Source organism: Arachis hypogaea, chromosome 7 (assembly GCF_003086295.3).
Source record: "Arachis hypogaea cultivar Tifrunner chromosome 7, arahy.Tifrunner.gnm2.J5K5, whole genome shotgun sequence".
Taxonomy (NCBI): domain Eukaryota; kingdom Viridiplantae; phylum Streptophyta; class Magnoliopsida; order Fabales; family Fabaceae; genus Arachis; species Arachis hypogaea.
Window position 1 is genome coordinate 400,367 of NC_092042.1, and position 12,879 is coordinate 413,245.

Consider the following 12,879-nt stretch of genomic DNA (forward strand, 5'->3'; position numbering starts at 1 on the left):
TTCTCCTCAAATAAGTTAAAAAAATGAAAAATTAAAAAACCCACAAAAACTGCAAATAAATAAATAAAAATGTCGCTATGCACCAACTTGCAAAAGTCTGATAGCCAATCACATTTAGACTAACTCTACGTCTCTAGCAGCATTGCGTGTTTACCGTGAATGTCGATGTTCAAAAATCCAAGGGTGTAATTAAATGTTCATGTCCTTTTGATCTGTTTTGGTTTAAGTGCTGCTGTTTTTAGGATTTTTTTTTTTTTTAATAACAACGATACCTAAAACTTGAAGTATTAGGAAACACAGCAATCCAAACCAAAGTAGAAGCGAAATTACAAAAACCTGTGTATGCAAACTTGTATATAAATAATGATATATATCTATTATACCAGAAATATAAATTACACCTTTAAAATCTGAACGTCAAAAAATTCCATAATCATAGGAAAAAGAACTACGAACCAAGTCCTATAATAAATTAATAATCCACTATATTCAATAAGTATAGTTAATTTTAGCGAGAGCAACATTATCCACGGCATAAAATGTGTAACAATTAGCAAATCCGTGCCCTCGACTCTTTCATTGACAAACCTTTTTAGTTTTTACACACCAATGGTGTTATATGTTAATTGATACTCAGATTATTTTGCCACTTACAAGCATGTTTGTTCATCAGTGATAATAAAGCCTGGTGCTTTCGATTATCACTATGTGCCTCAATTTCTTTGTCTATTTGAGGTTGGTATGTTATTATCCATTAATATCTAAATGAAATTGATCTGATTCTTAATCCTGTGCTGCATGATTTGAAAGCTGTTTTTGACGCGATATTGCTGGAGATATAATGTCACGTATTTTCCTAAAGCTGTTTTTTTTTTTTGACAAATTTGTTTAATTTTTTATGAAATATTCCTTTGATTATAGTTTGTAGCGACAATTGCAATTTGTTTTTTTCATAATTTAAATCTTTTTTAAAGATAATTGAAGTTGCATGTGTAAAAGTTTCTTATACTTTGTGGATGTAATGATATATAATTAGATGAATTTATTTTAATTAGTTAATAAGTATTTTCAAAACAGTAAAAATACATAAAAAAAATAAATAAAACTACTTTGTTATTCCCTCTCTTAACAACTATCCTAAAAACAGTTGTTGACCAAAACCGTTTTTGAAAAAAAAATCTGTTAGCATTACTTGGAAACTAAATCCATATTGTAATAAGTGACAATCAAGTATGGTTTTCTGAGCTTTGATAGGTTTCATTATTGGCAAGTTCATACACCACTCGTTGATTTTTTCTGCATCTCTCCGACCAGGTATGTACTGTATTTTATTACATTATTATAAGGTACAAAATATTTTTCATATATGAAGTAGATTTTTGGTTTCGTAGAGTATTCAATATCCGATTAATTAATAAAGAATAGTTTATAAATATACTTTGTCAGCTCAAACCTTAATAATATACACTTTAGAGGAATATAATAAGTTAATAACTCATCATTTTTGTAACAACAACAACAATAACAACAATATTCGAGAACTATCTTTATCTTTTTGTCATATTTTAGTAAACAAAATTATCTTCTATCTATTATCCATTACCATTTTAGTAAAGAAACAAATTTTCATATACCATAAATGTGAAAATATGAAATATTTATTTTCTGTCAATTTCTCTCCCACACATTTACTACTTTCCATAACCAAGTTGGGTTGGTCTAGTGGTTAGCTCACTAGTCCGCTTAAGCAAGTGTCGGGGGTTCGAATCCCGCCTTGTGCATGCAGCAACCCATTGGCCAGCGGCAAACCCTTAAATGGAGCTCAGTACCGCGACGGATTAGTCCTTGACCTGCCGGGTTGGGGGATACCGTGGGAAACCAAAAAAAAAAAAAAAAAAAAATTTACTACTTTCCATAAACTGAAAAACGCAATTTTTAAAATAATAAGATATTACTAGTTTATTCAAAGTAAGTAGTTACCCCTAAATCTACTCAGATTTGAACACTATTTATAAATTTAATGTCTTACAAATCTGTAGAACTTTTGCCATTTATTATTATGATTACGAGATAATATTTAATTTAATTTCTAAATTTATACGCGAGGTTTAGTTTAATCTTTAAAGTTTTAATTCTTTCTATTTAGTGTTCAAATTTTGTAAATATGATTTATATTAATTTTTGAGATAATTTTTGAGGCACGAATATTAATAGAATGCTGAGATAAATAGTCAGATACCACGCACTCTTTAAATTGACATGGTTTTAATTTTAGCACTCAAACAACTCAAAAAATAAAATTATAAGTGGTGCTATATTGATATTTTTCCTCCCACAACAAGTAATATGTTATCATTTGGGATTATTTGAGTTTTAAAATTAAAACAACGGTCATTTTATAAATTTTAAAGTAAAATTTGACCGTCTATATTAGTATTTGCATTAATGTTTATATATAGAAAATTATCTCATAAACTAATGTAAATTATATTTGTAAATCGTTAAATAAAATAATTAAAAATTTAGAGACTAAATTAAAATTCGTATATAAATTGGGAAACCAACTTCAGTATTAATTCTATTATTACAATATATCTTATTTCAGATAATTGCTCCACTAGTCCACTGATCACATAGAATTAGGTACATTGTAATTAAGACGGGTCAATAGATTTATCGTCATAAAAGGCAAGTCTATAGGTAAAGAGGGAAAAAAATCTTAAAATTTTATGGCTAAAAGTTTACTAATTTTGCAAAGCTTTAATTCTATATGGTATTGTTCAAATATGTTAAAACTATTTAGTATTTTCACAGCGACTTTACTGTTGGAGATGTTACGTTATCTTTCGTTGGAAATATTACGTTGGTTTTCTATATTAATATTGTGCTAATGAGAATTAAACTAGAGATAAATGACACTTATTAGTAGTCAAATCCAAATTATTTTTTCCCTCACCGAATCAAAGACAATCTCTGGGATAAGTAATAACAAAAAAGGTAAAGTACTAAATTGGTCTTATAGGTCTCGTAATTCTGTTTTGGTCTTTAAAGTTTAAAGTGTTCTATTTGAATTCAAAAAAGTTTTATTTAGTATCAATTTAGTCCCACAGTGAGGTCAAAATTAAATAATTAACAAAATGTCATACATAACAACATCGAACAAGTACAAGCTATAGAAGCACAAAATCAACCATGATGCATCAATACATTTATTTATCATTTTCTTTAGTTTTATAGAAAATATTTTATTTATATTATAAAAAAATAATAAATAAATGTATTGATGTATCAATGGTTGATTTTATGTCTCTGGAGCTTGTACTTGTTCTCCAGATTATCGATTTTGTTCTTGTACTGTTGTTATGTAGGACATTTTGTTAATTATTTAATTTTGACCTCACTGTGGGAACTAAATTGATACTAAACGAAACTTTTTTGGATTCAAATAGAACACTTTAAATCTTAAAGAACAAAACAAAATTACGCCCAAACCTAAGGGACCAATTTAGTACTTTACCCTTACAAAAAAAATTAAAATATCTCTTGCAACATAATTTCTTTTGCCCCATATAAAATGCGCACAGTTGCACACACATATTATATATATATATATATATGAAATTAAAATTTATTATTTTTTATTATTATTTTTAATTTGTCAATCTAGTTATTTTATCATATTTTAATATAGTTGAATTTAAAACAAATTATATTAATTTTAGTACATGTTTGAGTGTTATTATCTTGATAAAAAAAATTCTTTTAATGAATTTTTTTAAGGCGTTTGATAAATTTCTAGTAGTAAAAATAAAAGTACTAGAAAAATAAAAAAAAATCTTTTTTGAGAAATTGTAATTTACATTTTTTTAAAATATTTTTTTCTTAAAAAAAAAGATTTTCATATAATAAATAAATAAAAAAGTACTTTTATATTGTTATACCGAAATATAATTAATAGATAAAAAGATTTTTTTTACGAGATATCCAATTTAGATATGGAAATAAGATGAGTGATATATTTTAATATTGTAATTTTTAGTTTTTTTTTAAATTATGAAAAGTATATAAATCCGACCCTTCGATTTGTGTTTAAAAAAATTTTAAAAATTTGTGTTTAAAAAACTAACAAAATTTGGAAAACACAAATCAAACAGTTCAATTTGTGTACTCCAATTTTTTTTAAACACAAATCGGAGAGTTTGAGGGTCCGATTTTTGTACCTAAAAATCGGATGATCCGATATTTCTGTACTTCTTGAAAATCGGACAATACCATAGCAGTTTACAATTTAAAAAAATACCATTGTTAATCCAATATTAAAAATAAAAATATAAAATTTAAATATAAAATTACTTTTACTTTTTCAATAACATATTTAAAAAAAAATAAAAAAAATATCTTTTAACAAAAACTCACTCAAACAATCCCTTAGTATTTTACCTTCAAAATCCATGTAAATTTCATTGTAAATACCTCTTGTTTGGTTGCTTCATGCATCTCTTATGGATCTAGTTGAATTTATTTTGTGTGAAAAGATGGGTAAGTTACTAAAATAAATTATTTGTTTTTTAATATTATCATAATACAACATTTATACATTGAAGATATAAATATATTTTTTTTATTTCTATAGAAACTATAATAGAAATATAGTGGATTATGATTTAAACGTAAACCGTAGTAGAAATGTAACGGTTTAGGTTGAGTTGCGTGTGAAAAAATTGCTACACTTTTTTAGCGGTATGTTAGTTTTTATACAGACAAGCATTACATACAAAATTGTTAGAAGGTGTAGCAGTTTATTTTCACACGCAACTCAATGTCAATCGCTATTTTTTACCGCAATTTACGTCTAAATCATAATTTACTATAAACTGCGATTGGAGTACAGTAAATTATGATTTAAACGTAAATTACGGTAAAAAAATAGCGATTGACGTTGAGTAGAAAACTGCGATTGGAGTACAGTAGATTATAATTTAAACGTAAATTGCGGTAAAAGAATAGCGATTGACGTTGAGTTGCGTGTGAAAATAAACCGCTATACCTCTATAATAATTTTTTATGTAATGCTTGTCTATATAAAAACTAACATACCGCTAAAAAAATGTAGCTATTTTTTCACACGTAATTCAATGCAAACCGTTACACTTTTACTGCGACACGTTTAAATCATAATCCACTATATTCCTATTATAATATACATATTTATAAATAAATATCAGTTACTGGTACATATATTTTCATTATATTTATGTTTATAAAAGAATATCCCCATTTAGTAGTGCATATTCATATTCATTTCACAATGAGTCAATCTTGCAAGTTACCAATATTTTATTGGAAAAAAAGAAGAAGAAAAAGACAAAAAATAAAAATAAAAAACAAGAGTAGAGGGAAAGGCGAAAATTGGATAAAAATTTAAAAAGAATGTTCCCTCCTCCTTTGTACGCCAAAATGGATGATACTAAATAGTAAATATTAGAGTAGAGTCCCTTCCCTTCCCAACAATATAAAATCCCGTCTTTTTATCACTGTCTCTCACACTCTCTCTCTTCACCCGCTACTATTTTCTTTCGCCAGTCACACACCACTACATGGCCCACTCCAAGGCACTTCCGTGCGACTCCGACGGTGCCTGCATGCTCTGCAAGCAGAAACCACCACCACACGAGTGCCTCACGTGCCGGACCTGCCATACCCCGTGGCACCAGCCTTGTCTCCCCGCCGGCACCGGCCCTCCTACCATGGCCGAGGTCAGCACTTGGGAGTGCCCTGACTGTGCCGATCCTGCCCCTGTTCAAGCATCGGCTCCTGCCGTTGCCGGAAACTCCGACAGCTTAGTGGCGGCGATCCGGGCGATTCAGGGGGACACCTCACTCACTGACGAGGAGAAGGCAAAGAAGAGACAGGAGCTCGTTTCTCGCTCCTCGAAGCCACTCGCAGCAGCGGAGAATGGCAAAGCAGAGAAGGACATCTTCGATGGGAGTCTGAACTGCTCAATCTGCATGCAGTTGCCGGAGAGACCCGTGACGGTTAGTTTGTTCTGTTCTGGATTGCTTCCTCATGTCAATGTTCACACCATTCAATTTTTCGGAGCTGATTTTTTTTTTTTGGTTGGGTGTGCAGACGCCGTGTGGTCACAACTTTTGTTTGAAGTGCTTCCAGAAGTGGATTGGGCAGGCAAAGCGGACCTGTGCGAATTGTCGCAGTCAGATCCCACCTAAGATGGCCGAAAACCCTCGGATTAACGACCAGCTGGCCATTGCGATCCGTTTGGCAAGGCAGATGAAGGCCACGGGGATGGTTGGTGCGGTGGCGCAGCCCAAGGTGTATGTTTCTCGAAAAAACGACGAGCTTCCAGACACTTGCTTCACCACTGAGCGGGCGAAGAAGACTGGCAAGGCCAACGCGTGCAGTGGTAAGATTTTTGTGACGATCCCTTCGGATTTTTTGGGTCCAATCACTGCTGAGTATGATCCCAGGAACAATCGTGGGGTTCTTGTTGGTGATACTTGGGAGGACAGAATGGATTGCAGGCAGTGGGGCGCCCATTTCCCTCATGTTGCGGGCATTGCTGGTCAAAAGGGTTTTGGTGCTCAGTCTGTAGCACTTTCAGGTGGCTATGTTGATGACGAGGATCATGGAGAGTGGTTCCTCTACACTGGAAGGTAACTAACTGCTTTGCATACTCATTTGCTTGTTTTCTATGTCTCTGTTGATTGAGTTTCTTTGTGGTTGTTTTGTCTGCAGTGGTGGAAAGGACCTTAGTGGCAACAAACGCACCAACAAAACACATTCATTTGACCAGAAGTTTGACAACATGAATGAGGCCCTCAGAGTGAGTTGCCAACAAGGTTATCCTGTTAGGGTTGTGAGGTCAGTTATGTCAATCATTTTTATAATCATTCCCCTTCATCACATGTAATTGATTGACCAAATCTATGCACCAGAAGATACCCACATTGCTTTTTTATTATTCCAAATCTATTTATGCTTATATGCAATAAAATCAATTTATTTCATTGCCTTGGCTTTTATTTCTTCTCCCAAAGTTTCCTTCTAATTTGTGTTGACGTACTGTGTGAATATGAATGGTTTAGTCTGTTTAATTTTTCAGTTGATTCTCGTGCTTGCTCATATTTTTGGATTGTCTTGGTCATGCCTTTCATCCGAGTCTCGTGCTTCTGTGTAAATATTTTTGCCTTGTTCATGTTGTTCTCAATCTTTGTCAGGTCCCACAAGGAAAAACGATCTGCTTATGCACCCCAATTCGGAGTGAGGTATGATGGAGTTTATCGAATCGAGAAATGCTGGCGTAAGAAGGGAATACAAGTAAGATACTAGGAAATCCTTGTAATTAATTACATTTAATAGATCCTAACATTTTTCCCCTATTGAATTGATTATCTTTCTCCAAAATGATCCTCAAGAGTCCTCTTTTTGGGTTAGGGTTGCTTGGTTTGCAGATATTTGTTCGTTAGATGTGACAATGAACCAGCTCCATGGACAAGGTTGGTTCCTTGTATCAATGTGTGTCTTTGTGTGAGCGCATATACATGCAATCTTGAACTTATTTTGGGTCATTCATCTGCAGTGATGAACATGGAGACCGTCCACACCCACTTCCAGTGGTTAAAGAGTTGAAGGGGGCAATTGATGTAACTGAAAGGAAGAAAGCTGCAGCATGGGATTATGATGTAAGTGGTGTTGTACAAAACTATGGTCTGTTTATTTTTCTTGTATCTAAAATTCTAAATGTTATTGCATTATGAGGTATTGATTCATTTGCCCCTTCTTTCTACTAGGTTACTAGGTTAAGACAAGATAATCATCACTTGTTTTGCCCTAGATATTTTGCATATTCTTTGTTCCATTGAATTTAATTCCACCTTTATTGTTTATGCATTTCAGGAGGAAAAGGAATGCTGGATGTGGAAGAGACCCCCACCACCAAGCAAGAAAATGGATGCTATAAGGTATGAACATGGGATATCAGAAAAGATAAAAATTGTACGAAAAGTCAAGACCAAGCCAGTGAGAGATAGGCTTATGAAAGGTACATGTTGCCTTGGACTTTCCTATAAAGACTTTAACCATCTCTTAAACCACTTTGATTTGATTCCTTTGCAGTTATTACTATGTATGAGATTCTTAAGTTGATATAATTTTGCTTCTTGATTCATCAATTTTGCAGAGTTTGCATGCCTCTTGTGTCGCAAGGTGTTGAGCGTCCCTGTGACAACTCCTTGTGGCCACAACTTCTGCAAATCCTGTTTGGAGGGTGCCTTTTCTGGCAAAAGCTTTATCAGAAAGAGGGGAAGCGAAGGTGGGCGCACCTTGCGAGCACAGAAGAATGTTATGAAATGCCCTTCATGTTCAATTGACATAGCTGAATTTCTTCAGAACCCAGAGGTAGTACATCATGTCTCTTTCTAATTGTCTGAGCATATTGTTGGTGATGGTATTTGGGAAAGCTTGAATTTGATTTTACTCCCAAACTATTTTAATTAGGAAGGTGGATGTTATTGCCATTGACTATCTGTTTTTGCTTCTTGTTTTATATTTGACACCAAATGTGGATAACTTCAAATCCAACCCTTAATTTGTTTTATTTTCTGTTAACCCAAAGTCACTGAAAAATCTTAGGCCTTCTTTGAAATGAGATTCAATGGAGAGTTGGCAAGTTTAATTAGGTGGTGTTCACATTTAGAAATAAATCTTCTAAAGAGGAGCATTCATAAATATGCAATTTACAGTTTGTATGTGATCTTGCGATTGTATTTATGCTGTTTTTGGCCTTTGCAATAGGTTAACAGACACATGATGAGTGCGATAGAAACCCTACTCCGCGAGGCTGAGATAGAAGAGAGTTCTGAAGTGTCCAATGACAAAAATGATGAAAATATAGAGACTGTGAATGATGATGATGGGACAGAAGTTTCAAAGCATTGTGATTCAGGTGAGAATGTCCTAGAGGAGATCAAGGACAATGATTTGAATCAGCCACACAAGCGCAGAAAGGGTGCTGGTGATTCAGCTATTGTGAACACTGAGGAGCAAATCGATGTGGCAGGACTAGAGGACAATGTAATGACTTGCAGCACTTAAAAAAGGTTTGGTGTTGGATTGGAGCAAGCTATTTTGGAATTACAGACATAGCTATATTTTTTTTGATTGGATGGGTATATAGCTACATACATACATTATTAGCAGAACCAAAGCTATATAACTTTTTGTTGATGGCTGGCTCCTAGACTTTACTTTTAATTGTTGATTGTTTAAGCTCGTTTAGTCGAGTAAAATTCCCCTGATGTTGGGATTTGTAGTTTTACTATAGCCTATAGCCTTGTATGGAATATGGATTGGACATTGGAGTATGCTTTCATTTTGCAACTCCATGAAAAATGAATGCATACAATTATACATTGTCATTGCTTATGTTAGTACTTTGTTATTGTTAATAAAAATTATTTTATGTAATAAAAATTATTTCATCTAATTTGTGTACATTTGTAGTGGCTGGCTTGAATGGCAGACATCTTAAATTTTATATATTATTATAATTATAATTAGAAGTTAATTTTTTGCATAATAAAGGTAAAATAATGAAAATATTTATTGTATTTATCCGATTATAGGTTATAGATAGGGGTATTTTATTTATACAGAAAGGAGGGGCAATTACAATAAATTATGTCTGTGGATTTTAAAAAAAAAATTCCAACACTAAATTGTCTTTATTTTTATATGTATAGATGTACAAATTACTGTTGGTTTTCCAGATTAGTATTTAATCAATAAAATAATTTTGATTGATAATATCAAATGCTTTTATATTGATGGTGTAGTAACTTTGTCTTTGATTTCAAAAGTTAATTATTTAGCCATCTAATGTTAATTAACTTTTCACTTTTTGCCAATCTCTTACAGAAAAATTGGGCCTACGTAATCTTTACCTGGAGATATTGGCACTTGATGAGTTGTCCCAGTTTTTTTTTTTATGAAAAAATATATGGAATTAACTTCTCTAACAATGAAATAACTTAATTAATTATAATTATATTGATAATTAATTTTAAAATTTTTAAATTCAAAATTTAAAAAACTTTAAAATTGATTAAGTAAACCTAATTAAAACCTATAGAAACTTCCATCTTTTCTCTTATATTAACCTACCCACCTCCAATAACCATCACATACACAGATCTCAGTCTTTCTCCGTCTCTGTCCTTATCCAAGACTCTACAACTTTTCAAACTGAAAGTGATGCAGTAATGCATTGAGTTGCTGATGTTGCGATCCAAAGAGGGACTTGGTTTGTTGAAGGAGAGCCCAGTTTTCAGTGGTGGGATCGTAGAAACTCATTTCAAAAACGCTATCGTGGTTGGAATGTGTATGAGTTCGGATGCCATGCATGTAAGCTTCTTTAGCTCTGTCACAGTCGCAGAATTGAAGGTCTCCGTTGAGCCAGATGGGAGACCCCGAACCGAAGGCCTTCCCGGGTAGCGAAGAATATGAAGTTTCGCCCATAGGGAAGGCGTGTCAAAGAGATCACGTAGATACCCTTAAAATCGGTCTCTACCTTACACTTGGTTCAGTTTCAAGAATTGTTTAAGGAAACAGTGGTGGAGCACAAATTGTCCTTGAACAATTACAGAAATATAAAAAAAAACATTCATTTAATAGAAAAAAAATATTCTAATGCTTAACAAAAGAAATATCCATTTACATTTTGGCAAAAATAATTAGATATCTATAAAATTAAAAAAAAATTATGAATTTCTTAAAGAAATAGAGACATTCACATTTGCAATACAAAAAAAATTTGAAAAATATATAAAAGAACATTCATTCGGTATGAAAAAAAAACATTCTGATACTTAGCAGAAGAAACATCCATGTATATTAATTTATCTATTCTTAATATATAAAAGTAGATACATAAGTTTACCCACGTTATTTTTAAGACACCTTTCTCTTCTTACTAATGTCATGTCAGCAACATCGCTTACTTGTCAAAATTTTAGATTCAACCACTAATTTTTTGCCAAATCAACTATTATTTTCAAATTAACAAAAAAAATAAAATATACAAAAAAAAATACAAGTAATAGAAATATATGCAAATTAGGCTGCATAATTACCGATGACAATAATTAAAAATTAATAGTGTCTAACCAAATTTGTAACCTACAAGAATCCATATCCCTAAACATCCATATTACAAATGTCATAATAATCTATTAATCATAATAAATTTTACGTTATAAATATTTAAATTTCATACTATTTGACTTACTTATATAAGTCTCTTATCACAAGAAATTTATTTTCGCACTACACAGCATCTCAAACTTACTCAATAGAATATAATTCTTTGGACAATATCATATCACCAAATAAACAGACAATTGGTTTATCAAAGTTCGTGTGGTTCGTCTATGCAAAACATTAACACCCACAAAAGAAGAAAAGTTTCTTTACTTAGAAATAATTATATTAGATGAAAAGATATAAAACAAACATATTTATTATATTTTTAAATTGTATTTTTAAATTAAACATTTTCCAACTCTATTTTGAATTTATATCACTTGAGACATTGTCACATAGTGGGTCAAAGAAAAATATTAACAGGTAATTTCACTTTATATTATTTCAGTTACTCTTATTAAAAATAACTTATTTAAAAAAAAGCTACACATTTTTATTCTTTTTATTGTATATGTCATTAGAAAACTGCATGCAAATCAAGAGAGTAAGGAGAAAGAAAATCATACAAATTCAAGGTACATCTTCGAAAGAAGAACATACATGCAAAGATGGAACAAACAACATAATAGAAAGTGCATACAACTCAACAATTCATAAAAAACATGCCTTCACAAGAATCTACGACACAAAGAACAAAGCAACAACTCTAACAATAATACCTTTTAAATTTAACTTTAATTTACACATATTTAATTTAATTCTACAAAACATAATCATTTTTAATATTTATTATATACTATCATTAATTTACCGTCCGCGCATCACGCGGGTCTCATTCTAGTTTTTATTAATATGAGTTTTGAGATCCTCCCCATTAATTTTAAAGTGATTTTTAAAAATAATAATTATTTAAATTTGTCTTCGAAATTATTCTCCGAGACTCATAATAGTTTCTAAAATAATTTTCGTCCATCTTTACCATTAGAAAGATTAAAACAACGTCATTTTATATTTATACAAAAAAAAAAACGCTAATCCTCCCTAACACGACGTCGTTTTGTATTTATAAAAAAAACATAATCCCCAATTATCTTCACTAATTCTCTTTTTCACACTGTTCTTCTTCTTTAACTTCATAATAGCAATAACATCATCAGAACCAGCAAAAATTATAGAATAAAAAAAACCAACCATCACAAAAGATCACGAAAAAAAATCAACAATCACAAAAGATCAATTAACTTAAATAACAAGTATTAATCAACTTAAATAGCAACAATCACAAAAAAATAGCCATAATTACAGTATAAAAAAAAAATAAACCATTGATTCCTTCATGAGTTCTTTCATATTGGTGCCACTCCTTTTTAAATTGAGTTATTATAACCAGTAAAAACTCATTGTTACAAAGTTGAAAACTTGAAATTCCCGGCAGATAAAATCAGAAGATGACATTGCAAGGTTTGAGTACTATGGCACTAGCGATATGACCTCCTAGTCCTCGATTCAAAGTAGACAGTGGTAAATCAAGGTTATTATATGGTGGTCAAATTTCTTCTTATGGAGTATCAGCCAGCAGAATCAGAACCAGCAGAAAATCAGCAATAACAACAATCACCCAAAACATTAAACAATAATAATTAAATAACTAAAAAAAATAAC

General features: G+C 31.5%; 1 protein-coding gene across 1 annotated transcript; it reads left to right on the forward strand.

The window, feature by feature from the left end:
* Window positions 1-5,411: 5,411 nt before the first annotated feature.
* Window positions 5,412-9,441, forward strand: LOC112764667 (E3 ubiquitin-protein ligase ORTHRUS 2). The gene is made up of 9 exons (XM_025810383.3): window positions 5,412-6,035; window positions 6,130-6,671; window positions 6,754-6,879; window positions 7,236-7,335; window positions 7,453-7,514; window positions 7,598-7,700; window positions 7,915-8,059; window positions 8,198-8,415; window positions 8,812-9,441. Exons 1-9 carry the CDS (start codon window positions 5,598-5,600, stop codon window positions 9,109-9,111), a joined length of 2,034 nt encoding a protein of 677 aa, XP_025666168.1. The 5' UTR covers window positions 5,412-5,597; the 3' UTR covers window positions 9,112-9,441.
* The last annotated feature ends 3,438 nt before the right edge of the window (window positions 9,442-12,879 follow it).

Excerpts from the sequence above, each read along its gene's own strand:
- LOC112764667 (XM_025810383.3), top strand. The coding sequence starts at position 5,598 with ATGGCCCACTCCAAGGCACTTCCGTGCGACTCCGACGGTGCCTGCATG. Across the intron at positions 6,672-6,753 it reads TGGTTCCTCTACACTGGAAG|TGGTGGAAAGGACCTTAGTG; the intron begins GTAACTAACTGC and ends TTTTGTCTGCAG. Across the intron at positions 7,336-7,452 it reads GGCGTAAGAAGGGAATACAA|GGTTGCTTGGTTTGCAGATA; the intron begins GTAAGATACTAG and ends TTTTTGGGTTAG.